The sequence below is a fragment of the Plodia interpunctella genome, chromosome 2 (assembly GCF_027563975.2).
Source record: "Plodia interpunctella isolate USDA-ARS_2022_Savannah chromosome 2, ilPloInte3.2, whole genome shotgun sequence".
Classification (NCBI taxonomy): Eukaryota; Metazoa; Arthropoda; class Insecta; order Lepidoptera; family Pyralidae; genus Plodia; species Plodia interpunctella.
The window spans coordinates 4,332,666-4,353,223 of NC_071295.1; the positions used below are offsets into that span (position 1 = coordinate 4,332,666).

At 34.3% G+C, this 20,558-nt stretch overlaps 1 protein-coding gene across 6 annotated transcripts in view; it reads right to left on the reverse strand.

Annotated features, from left to right (window-relative positions):
* The window catches only part of LOC128678235 (uncharacterized), a 46,496-nt gene extending 27,791 nt beyond the window's left edge, over positions 1-18,705 (reverse strand). The window contains exons 1-6 of one of the 6 annotated variants that reach the window (XM_053759646.1): positions 7,067-7,204; positions 6,340-6,563; positions 5,801-6,134; positions 5,426-5,566; positions 1,057-1,422; positions 616-774 (exon numbers count right to left, since the gene is read on the reverse strand). In XM_053759646.1, the coding sequence (XP_053615621.1) occupies positions 616-774; positions 1,057-1,147 (250 nt within the window). In that variant the 5' untranslated portion in view covers positions 1,148-1,422; positions 5,426-5,566; positions 5,801-6,134; positions 6,340-6,563; positions 7,067-7,204. Of the gene's footprint in view, positions 1-615; positions 775-1,056; positions 1,423-5,401; positions 5,567-5,800; positions 6,135-6,339; positions 6,868-7,066; positions 7,206-18,461 lie in introns of those variants that run through there. The other 5 variants (XM_053759664.1, XM_053759656.1, XM_064436638.1 and 2 more) reach the window with 5 other exon arrangements.
* Positions 18,706-20,558: the final 1,853 nt, after the last annotated feature.

The window sequence follows — 20,558 nt, forward strand, 5'->3', positions numbered from 1 at the left end:
GCTAAGGGTTAATAATGGCTGCTATTTGAGAAAAGGTAAACACGGTTCGGTCACAATACTCGAGAGGCTGGACCCAGCAACAACCGACTGTTTTCAAATTGTCCCCCATTGTTTGCGCTAATATCTGCGGCCGTAAAGATTATCTTGATCCATTAGCATGTGCCTTAATTGGTTGGTTCTGGTTTTAGTGAATGTAACGACTGTGTGCTGTAGTACTTATAGAATCCACAAATGTGCTACACTAGGTGGTTTGACATAACGGTTTTTATGGGTAATACCTATATACTTTGGATTATGTAATCCTTGAAAGTATTCATTTGAACAATATAATGTAAAGTTATATTAATATAAATTATATATTAGGAATACAATCTACATAGTCGCATTATAGGCTCGGTAGTCGCAGCACAGACAAACACAAGACACTCGGTAGACAGACTAGATCTGAAGAATCGAAAGAATCTTGACTAGCATTTTATTTATGCTAGTCAAGATTTACATTTATTTTGTAGATATACTAAGGCTAAACACTAATCAGTGACTGTGCAGATTATGAACACCTGCACTTAACACTAATCAAGACGCAAACGGGGTTTAATAAAAATGGTAACATACTATTTGCGCAGTACTGTTCCAGGCCGCACTGCGCACAGCGGGTGGGAGCGACGTCGCCGCACGGGCACGCTCCGTCGCGCACACAGCACGCGCAGTCCTCTCCGCCGCCCCCCGGGCACGCGCAGCCGGTCGATGATTGAGTCCATAAGTCTACTTGACCTGATAAATAAATTACGTGTCAACATCTGCATTTCATTGTAATTAATAAAATTTGAAAAGAAACAATAATTAAAATTAATTCTGATACTATACTAACGCAATCCTGTTTGTACCACTATTCTTCTTTATATACCTCCACTTCTCTAAACGAATGCGTTCAGTTCTGCTATAAATAGCATGTTAATTAAATATTCTTAATTTAGTACAACTACAATACCTACATTCTTATAGTATTTCGTTAACTAAACACTGTCGTTAGAACTTATATAAACAAATACTTACTACTGCCATCTAAAAAGATAGGCGTCCACGCGATCTGCGCAGAGGCTACAGCGCACACGGCGACAAGCAGAAGCGCCAATGCCTGCCGCATGGTGCGCAGGGGCAGTCACCGCGCCCCTCGCCCCGCCGACCACCCGCGCCGTTTTCGCATTCCCCCACACCCACACCCACACACACCCATTCACCACCACCCCACTAAAATCAAATCACTATTACACAATTGCACCACGCTCCGCATGATTGCACAAACTCTAAAAGTTTTACTGTTATTTCACTACGCCACTAGTTTATTGAGGTTTTATTACGAATTTCCGCGATCCTTCTTTTTCCGCCTGATTGTGCCTTGGGTTTCGTTCGACGTAACGCCTGAAACAAAATAACTAAAATTAGTTTGACAACGAATTAGGTAACTACCCGGATTATATTAATTCCACGGAATCTGTCAAGTGTCATTTTTCGATATAAATAAATAATTAATTCTATAGAAATAAACCTTCGGGTTTTTTACGAAATAAATTAGATGAATGTATAACCGAAATAGTTCTAATTTACAAGAGTTCACTTGATCTCAATCCATTTTAACATCATTGGGAAGTACAGATGAAATATCATTTGTAGATTTACTAAATGTAAAAAACAATAAACAACATATTTCTGCAGTCAGTAAAAGTTAGGCTCTTTTCGTAAGTCAACTCATAGTAAAAACTTCAACAAACAAATCAACATTAGTCTTTATTGATATAATGGTTTTCCTAAAAAGGGTTTGTAACCTGTGAATCACTAAATAGGAATTCCTGATAAAGAAAAATTATTTCCCAAAAAATCATAATAGCTTTGATAATACGATGGTAAAAAATCCAATTACCATTTTAAAATTATCATCACAGTTTTAAATATCAGTTTTTCTAATTGAAACGTAAAATTCCATGCTCAGTTTGGCTGGTTCATAAAAGAAATGTCAGAATTCAATGGATTAATCAGGTTTTTTTTTACTTAATAAACATGGATTTAGTAAGTACTATGAATTGAACAGAATAGACAATATAAAATCAATCTCGTCTTGACAAGTTATGTTCTGACTCTAAGTAGGTAACCCAAAAGGTACCTAGGTAAGTACCTGCTCTATTCTTGCAAAACAAGTAAACCGTAATGGCATTATTAGATTAGTAAAATAGCCTAAGATCTTTGCAGTATATTTTCGTTTTCCTTTTTTTTTATAATAAAAACGGTTAGATTCTCGTAAATCCATTTTAAATCCTTGAAATCATAAAATTTAGAATTGAACAAAGTACGGATTACCTTACATTCAGAGAAAAAACAATGTTATTTTTACCTTGTACTGTTCCCGTGTTCCCGTGGGAAACACGAGGATCGCGGGTACAATCTAATTATAAGGATTCTTCAAGTGTGAATTAATATGTACTTCTGTGTCATATCTATACTTGGGTACATCAAAACAAGCAACTTTTATTCTACGATTTTTCGTGATTTGTAGACAATCTAATTTGCGATTCTACACATCTTAACTCTATGTAATAGCCAAGCAACACGAGATAGTACAGTAGCGTTATTAGCGGAATCGAAGATAGAGTTAACGTTTTATGGAAACAACAATAAAACTAAAAAAAGAATTTGTATTTATTGCGTTTAGACAAAAGTCGTAGAACAAAAGTTGTTAGATACCAGTAACCCAAGTAACAGATACGACCAAAGTAATTTTAATTCATAAAAATTAATTATAGTTTTAAAAATAATTATATAATTATAAATTAATTGAAATACTTTTAGCTATGATATTTAATTTATAATTATTTTCATGCGCTAATGAAAACATAAGAAAAATTAAACAAAAATAGATATCATAAAACTTTTAATATAGCCGCAAAATTGTTCAGGACAATGTTACATAGATGTTTAAGTTATGGACTGACATAACAAATTTAGGGACAATAATAACAACATGAATTATTGTTGGAACGGACCACCCTGGCTTTCACGCAATCTGTGTATAGACATTCGGGACACGACACGCATTGCGGCGTGCCACCTTCGCCGACGCCTTTACAATCCTTCATCTCGTAATGGAAACAACAATTGCCCTGTAAATAATTAAATACAATCAAACTTCCTTTTAACTTGACTTTCTTTTTTTAAAAGGACAAAAATGTACAGGGTTTAAAGCTATGTAAGGGGTTATGATTTCTTTATGTCCATATATCATACAATTCACGCTACATTGTGTCATAGAAAGACTTAGAAAAAGTACACCTCGATGTTCTACAATAGTCTCTTATTGATGTCATATAGAAAGCGTAGCGTAATTTTTAAACGGTTAAGTAATTTCTAATTTTTTTACATAGAAGATTGTAATTAATTTTGAATATTTTTTTTATTGTAGCTCCGGCTTTGTTCCAGCATAATTATAATAAATTATACTTTTCATTAACAATTTATTGACCACGAAGTGTGTTCAATAAAACGAAAAAAACTTTCTTAGTGCTAAACTTCGAAAAAATCTACGTTGGCGACAGCAATCCCCTTATTTGCATAAGCAGTAAGTTTCTAAACTCGACTCTCGTAAATTAATTAACTCCGCAGGTAAAAAAGTAGAATCGTTAGACAGAATTCCTATCCGGAAAGTTTCGTGTTTCCAGCAATACTCCGCTTTCTGTTAATTACTAAAGCTTAGAAAGTCAGAGAGTAACAGAAAAGTTTAAATCCAATCTAATTGAAAATGGTATTTCTAAAGCGAGGTAGACGAATCAATTATAAGACAATTTGAACGTTAACAGCAAGCGTAGACGAGTTTGTTGATATGCTTTAAATATTTGAAATTAATATTTTCGAAAATGGACACTGTTTTCGTAACTAAAAAAATAGCGTTCTATTAATGTTAATATTATATTATTTTATCAAAAGACAAAGTAAACTAAGGTAATGTTGGAGTGTCATAGGACGAATTACAAAAAGTTAACATTTTTGACAAAATGCATCTCGCATTGTGAAGACATAAAGAGCATCGACGATCCCATTTGATGCGCCTTATGTGAAGGGCACGAAATGTTAGATAAGAGTGTGATATTTACCTTTGAAGCAATCAAGTACACGTGCAATATATATAATTCTATAGAAAAAGTTAAACTGTTTGACGAGTTCAAGAAAAGGTCAGCGTTTCGATGTGTACGGAGGCGGCAACACAAGCCGTCAGGATTATAGTGCCCAATCACGAAGGGCCGCATCTTGAGCCTCAGTTACAAATAAATCCCCATCTGAACCCTCGCAGCGTTCGGCGAATAAACATTGCGGTCCAGGCGACGCGATCGCTGTTAAAAACATACCAAACAGCCCCCAAATAACGTCTAATCTTACGTAATTTGCTCGCAAACGCCTACTACGGTTCAATTAAAATTCTAATTCGTAGGATAACACGATCCTTGATTCATTTTCATTCCAAAGGAACAAATCAAATATTACGTTAGATTTAGATTTCTAACGAATTTAACATTTCGAAATGAATTTTGTTTTAAGTAATAGCTATTAATAAGAAGGTGGACAAAAGTTCGTTTTTGATATAGGTTAGGTGCTGTATTTTTATTCCACTTGTTAAAAGACTACTGAAAATATAAATTTTCTAGTTTTGAACAGACTGTATAATGAAATTGAATTTCTCTTTCTATCTCCAGCGTTTATTTGGCTTTTTGCATTGGCTTCGGAAAGGATATTGCGTTGGAATCAATTCAGGTGACGGTTTTCCGACTTCTAAGAGAATATTAATTTTCATAAAATAGCACTGAAATATCTCTTTTTTGTATTTACAATACTGTAGTAAGATAGGCCTAATCAAAAACAAATAAAACAGTATTTTCCACTAAAATCAACAAGAGACTATGAGAAAAATAAAACGAGAACTTTTGTTTTCAACATTCTCCCCGTTTTTATTTTAAAAAGATGAACAGGAATAATATAATCAATTAGTACCAAAAAAAGAGCTTTTTATAACGAGCATCGTGTGGGAATAATATAAGTGAACAACACAATTAGATATACAGGTCACAGAACTATATTTTTAATTACTTATTCAATCATGATGGCTCTGAGAAAAGCTATGAAGGTTATCTACCTTACCGTATATATGGATGTTCTCTGTATTATGAAAGATATTGGGTTTAGATGTAATATAGCCAAATTGGACAAAAGCATCATCATCAGCATCTGCCTTCTCACCCACATTATCATGATCTGATATGTGCCTTTAGTAATGTCGATAGTATAGAAACCATTCAGGTCGTTATATCAACAAACAATATAGTTTTGTGACTTGCATACCGAATTGTATTAACTGTACCGGTAATTATTCATAACAAAATACCCGTTCATCTTCGCTGTGGTAGCGATGGATCTGTTTGTCGGCGGTCGCAGTATAGCAGGACTCTACGAATGGCTTGCGGCGCGGGCGCGCCCCCACGGCCACTTCGCAGGCGCGGCGCATCAACACTGTCGGCTGGTTGCGCTGAAACCAAATACACAAATATTACGTTACTGAATGGATCAAAATCAATATTCATAAGGAATATTTGTTCATCGGTATTCAAGCTGTAAGAACATAAAACTCTTTCTGGACATTTGTGTTCCCCATTACTAAAGAATATATCTTTGTTTATAATTAAAATATGGGCATCTGAAATTTTTAAGGGTGCATTTATTGAACGAATTTTATTCTACAATCAACATAACTTCTACACACCTCTTATGTAAATGGATATTTAGGAAATCATTATTCTTATGTGGTCTATCAATTTCCAAATAATCGTTTATTATGAAATACATTAATCATCCAAAATGTCTTCAAGTGATACTTCAATGGGTTTCTTTTTTAGCATTCTACAGCCAAGGTAGTGCTTTGCTTCACACGGGGGCACTTTGGCAGGATCAGCTACTTTGACAGGGTTAGTGCAGACATCGCATTCTATCGACACGTCACGGCCTCTAATGAGGAAATTTGTAGTGCCAAGCAGTTTCGAATGCTCCTGATCCTGCATACCGTTACGCTTGAACGCACTCACGGGTAGCTTGCGTACCTGCAACCGATCAGACCTTTCTTTAATCATCCACTCAGACTGATAACATTTTCATTAATTTCGAACGGTTTTGAATAAAAATTAGGATTGTGTTTCTCCCTGTCATTAGGTCGTTTTAGGTAGAGTAATCGTTATAATATCCTCGCGCCATTGTTGGTTATTGCAAATAGTATACTAAATGTGACTCAATACAAAGGCTACTCACTGCCTTATTTTTAAGTTATAATTTTGTCAAAGTACGAATGAACTTCATTTTTTTTTTCTAATAGCAGACACTTTCTTGATTGGTCTGACAGGTATAGCAAAAGGTTCATCACTCCAGATAGCGTGGTGCCAACATTTTCTAATATATGAAATACCACCACTTTCTATATATTTATGATCTTGTAGTCCATTTCTTTTTAATGCCGATGATGGGAGAGGATTTACCTGGGAAAGTTTATCTTTTTCATTGCTTATTAAGACAATACTAATACAAAATTCGGAGACCCTCACAGATCTTTCATTTTTTATCTTTCTTTTTTCTAACAGGCTGCATTTCCATTGTCACTCTAGGGTAAATTTTTTTCATAGGTTCGACTATGGTGTGTACGCAGCACCCTCTGTCGGGTACAGTGTCGGCCGCGCAAAGATATCGGATCGCCCCTCTATAGCCATGAATTTGGTCTTGCATCCCGTTCCGTCGGTACGCAGACATCGGCAGCCTACCGTGACGTGTCGGAACATATAGTTCCTGAAACCAATGACCAAATAACACTGTCAGGAATAGGTATGTATTGGTTTCAGGAAACTCATTTTATATCCGAGAGCCTTCCCCAAATATAATTTTAAAAAAAACTTATAAACGAATATTGAATAGTCCTAATATAAAAAGTTAATTCTAAAGCGAACTGCTATTATTCCATGTAAAAATTTAAAAACTTGTCACTTACTATTCGGCCATCTTCGTATCGATAACAAGGCATAACATATTTTGTTCTAACTGCTTTGCAATTTCCATGACAGCAGCTGTTATCGCGTTGCGAAGGAGTTTGATCCCTGGGTGGCATGTTTCGGGACCCATACTGACGATCTAAATTAGGCTCACTGTATCCATCTCTATCCATCGGAGTTCGTGGAGGTGCCTTCGGCGCACGTTTCTCACAACAGTACATAACTTTTCCTTTCCCACAAGCGGGCAAACATGGAAAACACATAGGCGGTTCTTCGGCACATTTTTGTGGATAGCATGGAGTAACTAGAACTGGGGTCACAGCAAATTCTTCGCAGCCGTCAGTTATATAACAACAATCCATTTTTATACTTATTAATATGTTGTAATTTTTCCGTTTTTATATTATACAACCAATTTAACTGATATTTACTGAAAATTTTGAATCTTTAACCGAAATTTTTAAATATTTTTAAATGTGACCTACAGCTTTCAGCTGCTTGTTACATTTGTCAATTTCGAAATACTATTCTTTAAACACATTTTTTCTTTTAAGTTTTATTCTCATGAAATTTCTTTGTATTCAAAAAGTTTGTATTCATTGAAATAGGTTTTATGGTCGTTTTTAGTCAAATTGTTTTTCACGTTATTTTGTATATATCCGTGCCTTAAAAATCCTAAAGCAAATCTTTAGTAAGTACTGGCAAACATTTGCAGGCGCCTCCTCGTCGGCGACGACTTGAAAATGCAATTTTCCCAATGCAAATCGAACGTTCCAGACAGATTTAATGCCTTTTGCTTGCCGACTTCGCTCATCATTTGCGAGGATTATTAATGGCCACTATACATAATTATAGACCACCATGGAATTTAATCTCAAGAATATTAAAATTACTTGTTCCTATCTCAAATAATGTCTACTAAAACTACTGTTTTGAAATGAAAAAGGTCTGATAAATGATAGTAAGAACTGCTTCAAACTAAGTATTTATAAATTTATTAATTGCATAAAGTTGCCGCAGCATTGTACCAGATAATGTCTGAATCTTTAGTTAGTATGTTTGACAAGACTGTTGAAATAGTCACTTAGTACAGTAGATTTACTTTTGACAACTATTATACATTTAAAAATTATTCATGTGTCGAACTATCATATTTTCATTAATCCTAATTTGAGCCATCAGAGATCCACTCTTGGTCCCAGACCATATATTTTACTTGATCTAATATGTATGCAGGATATAGAATTATTCGCATAGATGACCGCGAACGCAACGCCGCCAGTCTAACATGTCTCATATTGTTTCATACATTACAACATCCCTGGTACATTTAAACATACGTCCGCAATGCACATTCGATCTAAACCGACCAAGATAGGTGATCATTTGAATTAGCTATGTTTTCCGACACGAAAATGTTTACTATTCCGCGCATTTCCTGGATTTATCGCATTTCCAATTACTATTTGGTAAATGTATAAATTTCTTAGATTACTAGAATAGGTATTCCTAGAACAGTTCACGAGATGTATTAAAGAGATATAAAAATAATCTTTATTCAAATTAAAATATCCCCTGTCTATCACTTGTAACTTTATAATATTAATATAGCCGACCATCATAATGTTGTACAATAAGAACATGGTATGATTTTAATCCCTTGGTAAAAATCAATACCCAGGGTAAACATCAACGTAAGAGAAGCCGGAAGCAATGCCTAGTTGAACATAAATATATGCTACAAATCGTATAAGTTATTTCTAAGTGGGAATGTATTTATTTATGACGCTACTTTTGTCAAAGAGGTCGGGGTTCTTTCGAGAATGATATATGATATGAAGCATTCCACAAAGAGGGTTCATACATGCCTATTTATCGGGCCGTGATAAATTCTTCCGCTTGTATGGCATATAAGAGTATTGAATACGAGGATTCCTGTTTACATAATACATTGTCGACGATTGCGAGTTGTGTAGAATTATGTCTTTAGCGAGTTGAGTGCGCAATATATTAGTGAAGATTTTTTCTTCATGCTAGAAGTTTCTGCGATGATGGAAATCATGTTTTTTATATATCTGATATACGCATGACGCAGATATAAAAAAAATATTATTTCTTGTCATCATTATCAATATTTTCAGCCTACATCAACCCACTACTGGTTATACGCCTCACTTTTTTTGCGACGCTATCTACGATCCTGTGCCAGTCTCATCCATTGTATTCCCGTGAGCAAAACCTGTAACTGGTCTCTGTTCCTGTCTTGTCCTGTCATTGATCTAGCCCATCAATGATATCTTCTAGCCATATGGTCCGCCAATTCGCAATTTAAAATCTTACTAATGAACACTTTGAAGTAGTGATAAGTTATTAATCACTAAAAAGTATGTGAAAATTTGTATGTTACCTAAATAGAAAAAGTGTTACAACACAGGAACAGTTTCTTACGGGGAAGGATGTGGAATTTAAATGGTATGATATAACAAGAGAAGTCATTTGTCAATAAGGGCGAAATTTAGTGGAGACTTACGAGCACCAGCCGCCAAAAAGACGGAAGGCCTCTCATAATAACCTGAGACTCCATACACGACTCAGTTCATACCACAGATATAACGAACTATTCAAAAGGAAATGACACCTCGGATTTTATGAAAGCGCCATATTCCCGGTCCGTCAGCCGCCGAGACTGCTATTTTGTTGTATTTTTTACGAGGAAAAGTAATGGAACTCACTAACAAAGGGTCCACTTCGACGAATACAGCCGTGATCACAATCAGAGAATAATCAGGCTGGTTTAATAATCGGACCGAACCTTATAAAAATTCGACGTAGAGGGAAATAAAGGATATTTTCATTACGAACCCACAGCCCGAATACAACATAATGGACCGCATTTAAATTTTGATAGGGGAGTCCCTATCTGTGCATCAATAAAAGAGACTGTCAGCGCGAGCACTCTCGGCTACATTAAGAGCCTTTTCCCATTGTTTTACGACATTTAATCGACTACCTCTTTACCCTTTCCCTCTTAATTACAATTTTATTAATTTAAATGTCGTTTTATTTTCTCTGCGTATTTGTATGTCATGAAAGTGTATATTTTTAAATTCTATTTTTAGAATAAAAAAAATACAGAATTACATTTTCAGGAGTGATTTTGGCTATTGTTTGTGGTATTTATGTCGTTAAGATACCCTTTTCAAGTATAATGTAGGGCAGTAAAATAAAAGATAATTACAACAAATGCTGAGAACAGCAATAAATTTTACGCATAACTAAAAAATAATAAATTAGTTTAGTAAATATATATAGCGCTATAAATAGCTAATAAACTATAAACTACGTTAGCATAGAATTGACAAATTCTATGTAAATAAGAAATAGTAAGGAATTTTGAAATAGGTACTTCATAATTAATAAAGTGTGATCCTATGAATATTTAAAGAAATATAACAGTATAGACTTTTTCGCATACTTTGGGGTTTTTCTGCTCGTACCAACAAACACAACTAATTCTTAGAAAATTAAATATACCAAATAGCCAATACACGTGTACGTCAGCCCGATTTGAAACCATCGATACAACAAAACTTGACGCTTGAGCCCACTCGGCTCTGGGGGTGATTGAGGTGCTCGAAAATTACATGTAATATTTCGAAGGCGCCTGAATAATTCTGATTGCCGGTGTAAAATATGACGAGGTGTCAGCGGTGAGCAGACAAAACGTTTCTCAAGCCCTGTAGTGGCGTAACAAAAGGGCGCAACAAAAGATTTGCGAAATGGGCGCGGGATCATGACTGGAGCCCCTAATAGTTAATTTGGATGAGTTCATGAGAGATGTGAATGATTATTTTTTACAGACCGCACAATACACGGCTAGTAGTTCAGAAAGACTAAGTGAATAGAAAAGGTTGCATAATGCAAGGCCGTCTAGAATATCCTAATAGAGTGTGCTTTCTTAGTACAATACATGGACGCCCGTAGAAAAGAGTACGCCATATAAAATTCGCCCCGGACGCTTATAGTGCTACTCGTATATTCGGCACTGCACCAGTTTCTACAATAACAGGTACCAAAATGAAATAGAAAGAAAAAAAACAATTTGTTTTTACGCGTTCCCTGACCCTCTAATGTCGAAGAAGAATTCAAACCGGAAAGATTTATGCGTTCAAAGAAAAAGGGTTCTCGTGTTTCATGTGAAATGTTTTTTACTCCTCGCTTCCCTGCTAATTGCAATTTGTTTTGTTTGAAGACGTTTGATTGAGATCTTGGCAGTTAAGGCTCAATTTTACGTTGACCGCTTCATTTTAATATTTTAATTTTAAGCAATTAAATATCTTATGGAATAATTGAAAAGTAAATTAAAAGATTCAGCAAATAATGAATGTTTATTATGTATAGTAATAGATCATAAAAAGAAAAAAAGATAACAGTGCAAAATGGGTTTAGTACACATTCGATTGTCAAAATTAGTTGTTTAATCTTACACTATCCTACTCATACAAAGCAAAGTCAACCCGACAAAATAAATTTAAGAAAGAGATGTAAGAAAATGAGAATTTCAATAAAACTTAACATATTTTATGCATTACCGCTAAAAAGATTAATTCAGCACCTGTTACAAAGGTAAGAACGACAAACTTACTTCAGCGGAGTTCCAACTTACAGCGCCAGTTTTAATCTGTTACAATTTTGGTTTGTCACTAGTGACCGGTTATAATTTCACTCGGTAAAAGTTAAACTATTATTCTGTTACTAATAGCAAACCGATGAAAAAGGTTTTTTTATATAAACATAATTTTATTTTAGTCAATCATATATTGTCGAGGTCGAATATGTAGCTAAAAAATAAAGGATCGTTTATTACTAATTAATGTGACAACATACTTACGTTGATTGTGAAAGGTATTTTACACTATTTAAGGAAACTACCATAACTACGAGTATCTTGAAATTTCATATTTTTAGAAATGTTTATAGTTTTAGAAATAAATATTATTTAAACAAAAAACAAGCTATTCTATTTTAACTATATAGAGTAATGGTACACTAGTTATTAAAATAAAATTATTTTGTATCTAATTGTGTGGACTCCAAATTTTGACCTCCTTTCACGTCAAATCACTCTTCATTTCCCTATGCAATAGAGGCGAGTTCGCAATGACTTTCGGGAGGCTGATATCAAAGATTTATGTGGCTGATATGCTGATTGTATTGATCCACTACTAATCTCGCTGCTTTTCATACTTACTATAATATTATAAAGAGGAAAGATTTGTATTTTTTTTTTGTAATTAATAAACTCATGAACTACTAGATCAATTTTGACAAAATTTAGCACAGTTATAGGCGAAACCTTCAGGAGTGACTTTTTATTATGGTTTAAAACGAGCGAAGCCGGTGTGAGCCGGTAGTTTATTATATTTGCGATTACAAATAAAAATACAACATGGACCATGGAGTTTTGAAAACATTGCGGCACCTTTACAAACCCCGAGCATGAAATTGTTGTTATTTATCACACGGAGATGCTGCATACGTAACACTTTCGTGAATAAAAACCGGGATATTATTTACATTTTCATGAATAAATCATTTTGTTTGCACCTAGGTCTCTTAATCAATTTTATTTCAATTGTGTGTCTCTTCAGTAAGTTATTTCAAAGCAATAGGTATATTTTTCTTACGTACCTAGTATGTTTATTCATATTCATATAATATAAATAATAAAATATTTTATCATAATATCTTGCACGTGAACTACTGTAGCAAACGAGTAAATACAAATTTTTGCTGACACAGCAAAACACACACAAATCTTTAAAGTAAAATTACAAAATATATACGAACGATGTAATTAATATTTTTAATTAATTACATTTAATAATTTGTAGAAATACACAAAGTTCTAAATTCATTTCTTACCTTGTTACACAAAGTTATGTTTAAATGAACTGGCGGGTCGTAACAAGAAATGTATTATGCCTTTCCTCACGCAATATACAAAATTCTCGGCCAGCAAAAAGTAAAAGGGCAAAGTGAGCAGCCAAGGTGGAAAATTCAGTTAGTCATCGTGGCACGCTTTAGCAGTTAAATACAGAACTAAATAATGTGGTTTCAGAATGTACTCTTATTACATGGTTGGTTAAAATTTTCTGTAATACTCTAAGTTTGACACTGAGCGCCTGAAATTTATAAAAAACAAAATACATTTATGGGGGCGGAACAGCAGGCAACAGCTAGTACTTTATGTGGCCAAAAGTCGGCAATGGGCTTAGCAAGGCGCTAAGATCGTAAATCTGTCGACATAAATCCTAACTTCATGAACTTAAACTCATGCGTTGTAACTGCTGAGAAAGTGCCCGGCCCCCGAATATATCTTGATAAACTTTCTATTTTCCACTCCAAATATTGTATAAAGACGACAGAGGAATTGACTCGACAATGTCAAACTTTGCGACAATGATACATTGCCATTACCAAAGGTTACTCCAATAGTTCGACTCTGTTTAATCATTGGTATAGATAGACCTTTAATTTATCCTTCCACATGAATGATAGAATATGGACAAAGAAAGTCACGAATAGATCACACAGTCAAAGATGTATTTCCCATATCGATTCTATATATTTTTTCACTCAACCTACTCGTATGTTGTCCAAATGCCGGGCCATTCCCCCTAAATTCTGGGTTATCTACCCATTTGTTGCCACTTTTCTACCTATATGTGATGTTGTTATTTCCGAATTTTCAACGCCAGGTATAATAAACAGCAACGAAAATAAAGCAATTACTATATGGAAAATTAGTACCCCGGAGAATTACCCGACGGTCGTGGAGTAACACAATAGTTTATTGGTTTGCTAATATGATTGGATTTGAAATGAGCTCCATGCCGTGCTCCGCCAAGAACGATCGAACGGATCGATATTAATTAAAACACGCTACAGCGTGTTTTAATTAATATCTAAATAGATTCGTGGTCATTGATACATCAATGACCACAGCGAGATGATAAAGTAATCACTGAGATCATCGCGAGATGTTTGCAATCGTAGCGGCCGCTTCGATTGTTATAAATTGCAAATTTATACGTGATTATGTATTGTAAGTTAGGAAGCTGTGAATTAAAGAATTAAATTAAAGAATGAAAGTATTTAAAAGTCTGAAGCGAATGGCCGTTGAAGCCGTAAGGTTCCGAAAACACTTAAGGAAAACAATTAGAAATTATATTTTATTACGGTTCTCATAAATATATAAATAAGTTTATTAATTTCGTGGAAATAAGTCACTACTCACACCATAGGCTAAAGGTTTATGTACAAAATAATATAAATATGAATTTTACATGCAGAGAGATAGGTATTTGATGAACTAATTAATTTAAATGTCACAGGTAACGTAGGTTTCGTCAGATTTATATTGGCTTGGCGCACGTCAAACACCAATATGTATATCGAAGCAGCCGTATCGTATTTATGGAAAGTGAAATATCGTTTCTTGTCACGAGAAATTCAAGGTAAGTCCTTTGATGTCTAGCTATAATATTTAAATGACAGCAATATTAAATTCCATAATTTCAATATTGAGATTGTATAAATATTTGATGATGTTTGTGCAAAGCTGAAAATATATTAAATATTTAAGAAATTACAAATAAAGTCTGTAATAGACGTTGTAAAGAACACTATAATAAAGTTTGTTTATTTTACTGTTATTTCACTTAGAATATGTCTGTGTTGTAACAAATGAAATTTTACTAACGAGAATCGAGACTCAAAACAACAAGCGTCTGGTACTTGCCAGACTGTGGCTATGTTGGCGCAAGGAGTGTGAATCTCGGCTACACTCATATAATATTGTGATAGTAACGCAAACATATGTGAGGATGTGGACAAGTTACTTGAAACTGTTTCTACACGTGTTTCGGAACACAACGCGTATTGATCGCGCAGAGTACTCTGAAGGACCGTTTGTTTAAAGTTAAACTTGTAATCACATGTAAGTGTGTGATATTTGGAACACAGCTAGAACTACACCCCGGAAGCTCCGCTTCCGTAATAAAAAGTACCTTTTGTGCTAATGAAAAGTGCGCCTCGTAATTCGCTTCCAGATAAGATCGACATTTATTCATCAAGTGTCCCACTTTGTCGCACACAATTTTTTCGAGTTACGCGCAGTAATTTGTTTCATCAGATCTTTCATTTGTTTCATCAGATTCTTGACACTTTTGTGCCTTACATGCATGTACTGCGCAGTATCATGGAATTAGCAGGTACTCTGAACGAAGTACCGACTAATTCCATATGCATTACATCTTCTTCATCAAAAGTGTCAATGATCTTATGAAATAATCCCATCAACTAGGACCGCTATAGGTTCCAGTAGCTGCATCGATTACTTTTTTTTTGTTCCAGCTATTGGGACCGCTGATTTAAATTGTATAGTCAATTGAAAAGGCGTTTTAAGTAATTATTAAAAAGGCATGTTATATAAAACATACATATACATAACAGCATACACGTATGCTGTTAATAACCAACAAATAATAACAAGTACGGGCATATCTATTAAAAAATCCCAAGCATTTGTGTTTAACAATAATAGAAAACTTGTTTTTTTTAAATAGTATAGGTAGTTGTGTTGTGCATAAAATACGAATAAACATCACCAAGAAACTACTTCATGCAATTTTAACATATAGGTAATTCAAAAGCTGCAATGTGGCGGAATAAAGGGGACAAATTTGAATTGGCAAGTTTATTCCATACATATTCAGTCAGCGAGAGACGCAGTGCGCAAAACTTTTGGCACTCTCGCTTGCATACAAAAAATGAAAGTGCAGACTGCGCTCAGCCACGAGGCGTCACGGATGCATTTTGTTAATGCTCCACTTGATAGGATAAGTCGAGTGACCAATCAATATAAATCAAGTTCGCTTGTAACAGTTCTTTTGGGGATTAATTGCCTACATCGGTACCCTATGAATAAACATTATGATTGAGATACCTATAAGGTATATTACGGCTGTTTAATTTTTAGATCAAAGTATTATATTTAATTACATCATGCTTTAAAGGCTAGCATAGATGTAAAAAATTTTCAGAGCAGATCACTAGACACTAGATTATGCGTATATCCAATTGAGAAAATCATCACTTACTTATGTAAGGAAATATAGTTCAATTAAAATGTCAGCAATTTGTAGGATTTCGAGATAAACAGCAATAAATGTAGAAGCAGGCCGCGACTCACTCCTCTACTCTACCAGTATAAACCCTGCCACGCTCACTGATCTCCGTGTGACCTACATACCGCATTATGACTCGCAGCTAAAGAAAGACCAATTGTTTTGCTAAAACAAGCAATTATTTAACCCTAACAAAGTAGACTGTCGTCAACTTTTACAAAGAAAGCGTCATAAATAGGGTTTTTGGAAACAAAGTATATATTTATTGTTGCTGGGATTGTAAACAACGGTATAATTCGTTTTAATGTATGGACGTAATATCTATTCTATTTACTACATTTCGCTTTGGACAACTATTTAGTATAACTATTATTCTTGGATAACTAAAATTCTACATCGCTTCTATTTTTCAATATTCTTTCACGACTTTCTTCCTATGAAATAATCCTAAGAAAACGAAACGGAATTAGAAGTCAAATAAAAAGTCTTTTTGTGTTTTATACACAAAGACACCGGACAGAGCATAGCTCTTAAATAGGAACAAATCACCAGCCACTAAATGAGTTATGTGTCAAACAAACGTAACGAATTCGCCATTTGTGTTCAGGCTCGACTGGGAGGATGTCTGTCAACCTACAATCTGCGATCAAGCCTCTCTTGAGATTAATATAATAAATGGTACCGCATTTCATTTTCCTCCACGTGTGAGACACAACGCGGCTTTATCATTTGGGAGATGGTTACTTAGATAAATTTAAATTTATAGAACTACTTAAATGGGAGGATTAAGAATGATTTTCAGTTAGTTATAATGTTTTATTAATAACGCTAGACCATAATGAAAAACTACTTTTTAACAAAATGCTAATTTCTGCGTTTTTTATGTTAAGAAAATCTAATAGGAAAGTCTTTCTTATCCATATTATTTTATTATACGCAACAGGCGACTAATTGAACAATCCATACAATTCTCTGTATAGGAAAACTTCGTATGTAATAACTATTTGGCTTACGTGAACAGGAAATTGCAATTGCACATAACACGTCACCTGAGTTTTAATATCCGCATTTTTCACATCCGATCGCCATCACAGATTAAACTTTTTGTTTAAAATAATGTAATGGCTTTGTTTGTTTCAGCGACATATTTAATCCCCAAACAGAATAGTGAGCAGGGAACACAAATAAGTATTGATGGTTAATGGTACTTGCTTCAATTACTTATCGCCATTATCGCGATAATTGAAGAATTTTGAATTTCAAATTCATTTACATGATATAATTAAGTGCGATACATGTGAAATATACACGTGAAAAGTGCAATTTTTACTGAAAATGTTCGTAAAATAAGGTTATATACCAATCAATTAAAAACATATGTCTTTATATAAGATATGACAAATATTTACTAGAGGACATATCTCGTAAAATACTTATAATTTATCGAGTTTCGCCAATTAGACAACCTGTAATACTTACAAGCTTGTTAACACTAGATAACTACCAAATTAGCGCAGATCGGTCTTAGTAATTAACCACCTATAATTAACTTGTGTTATATTAGACATAATATTTAAAAGATTAAATATGGTAATCATAATTGTTGTTGATTATCTTGAATATTATTATTTTATCTTCTCGTTGCATTTTTTAATAAAAACTGGTCAAGTGTGTATCGAATTGTGCAACTATAGTCGGTGGAAGATAAGCCCACTCTCCACCTAACTTTCTTCTATAGAATTAATACAATTACGAAAATTTTTATTACTTGCCATATATTCAATGGATTTTGTTAAAAGTGATAAGTTTTCCTATCAAATACATTATTTGCCACTATCACGAATTTTGTCACTTGTCCAATGGACACTGTCCACTCATCACCCCACACGATAGTCGGGAGATAAAAGTATTCCTATTTTAGTTGTAGGGGACGTAAACATTTCTTTTTCAGTTACAATTATATGCGCTAGTACTAGCTTGATTAATGTATATCTCTATCAAATGACAATTTTCTAGTACCCAGTCTCGATTACGGACAGAGAGATGTGACGGATCATTGTTTACCTCAGAGCCCTTAAAATACACGAAAAAATTCCTCCAATCACAGCAAATAAGCAACAGTTTAAGATTAACATAATTATACGAGGAACCAAAAGTCCCTTAGCTAATTGATTCTTGGAAAAACCGATTTTCCTTATCTCACCTTCAATATGCTCCCTCGAAAATGTCAACAAGCTGTATATTACAATTACAATGTCAAAACACAAACACTCACTTTTAATCAACTTTAGTCCATTTTTTTAAACGCAAGCACAATTCTGGAAAGTTTTTTTTGTGGCAAAAATATTGTTGAGGCATGAGTTTCCCTCCGAGACTTACGTAAGTAGGAACGTGCCGGAAGGGTTCGGAGGTCGCGAGTCGCGCCCGAGCTTGGCGCGACGCCGGTGCCCACTAAACAGCCCTGGTCGCCAACCCCCACCGCGCATGCGTGGCTCTCAACCATCTGAAAACTTACCTAACTTCCCTAGATTCCCTATAAAAAGTCAACCGGCAACTTTGGGCAACGTTAATATTTTTTAATCACCTTTTTTTCATGACACCACTATCAATAATTAAGAGTTTTAGTAGGTAAATACATTTCGTAGAAATAGACTACTTTCTAAAGAAAAGTACATTTTACTTTAACAATGGAACTCGTTGAGAACCTATGTATAACGTTCAGAAATAATATTATGGTCATAAGTAAAATACATTTATGTTAAGATGAATTAAGCAAACTATATAAATGTTGATAAATTCAGACAGACCAGCGTAATTCAGCTGTTTTATAAAAACATTGAAAGAAAAATAAACAGCCATGTTTATTTCACTTTTAATATTTCTCACGAGATCTGTCTTTGAAAAAAGTTGGCATTTCCTAAAGTTTATTCATCCAAGTACTCGCAGTCTCATTTTATTTTTCTTGTATATTTATTTATTTTATGTGCAAAAGCAACTTCTTATTCTTTATACAGAAGATACGATTCTCAGAAACAAAAAAGAAACCTTTTACTACTAATCTAAAAACGTGTCTTATAGCCATGTATGTAATAAGTACTTCGGAGAACCTACTAATTCCATGCTTATAGCATATTGTATTGGTGGCTCGCTGGCCACAGTCTGACGGGTATATAATGTGGTTACTATGTGTCATTGTGTGCGGCCTCTACGTGATTGGAATTAAACAGATGCCAACTGGCCCTGGCCTTTTTTGCACGGGAATGTTGACACGGACCGCACTTAATGTCCGTGTAAACATTTCCCCCAAATAATCTTTACTTGTTTACTTAGTTCTCCATCGGTGGTCTATTCTATAATATATCCCTCGGAGGCGGGAAATTTGGCTATATTATAAATTTCAAACTTTGATTAACATGAAAACAAACGCGCCAAGGAGAAAATAAGCTAAATTGTATTCAAATACTTGTTTGTTGTTATTTCCGACGACCTTCATGGTTTAATTGTTGTGTTATTTAGAAGCTTCGTTTTAAATTTTGTGTTGAAACCGAAATTGTTTAAAGATCAACATAGACTAAATAAGTTAAACGTTTTGAAAATGCGTCAATATTTTTAGACAGATGATTTTCAATGATTCTTTACAACTAGGTTGGTTAAAAATCTTTCCCTTATCCTTTTACTTCGCCTTTAAGGCACATAAATAACATACAATATTTACATTTTGTATATGTAAAAAGGGATTAAAGATCATCCTATCCAATGAAGCACGTTAGGTAAGCGTGATTTTTTACAAACTTTTATACGCATGAATAAAAGTATGTTTGCACGGGTGCAATGTAGCAACTAAATTTTGAAGCAGCATCCCATTTTGCTGAAATTTTGTATACACGTTTAGTTTGTATGATAGTGGATTATTATGAAATGTATGGTTCGATAAGAATTCCTTAACGTTTCGCTCCACGGATATAATTATTTTATCACGTATTGGATGCAATAAGATCTCTTTGAAGACAATAAAAATTGAGTAAAAAAATACACTTATTATAAATAGATAGATAATATGCATACAAGATAGATTTCGAGTTGAAAAGCCAATGTCAGTAATATCTTATGTAAGTAGTAATAGTTATCGTTTGGAGGAAAGTGGGCCGCGCTGGCGGGCGGCGGCAGTAGGCCTGAAATAGCCGAATCAATAGACCATCGCATTATTCAACAGTCGCGCCACATTCTGCATATCACTTTCATAGATGAATACCTATCATTTCATCATTCTCAATTAAATTCTTGTATTACGTAATATTTT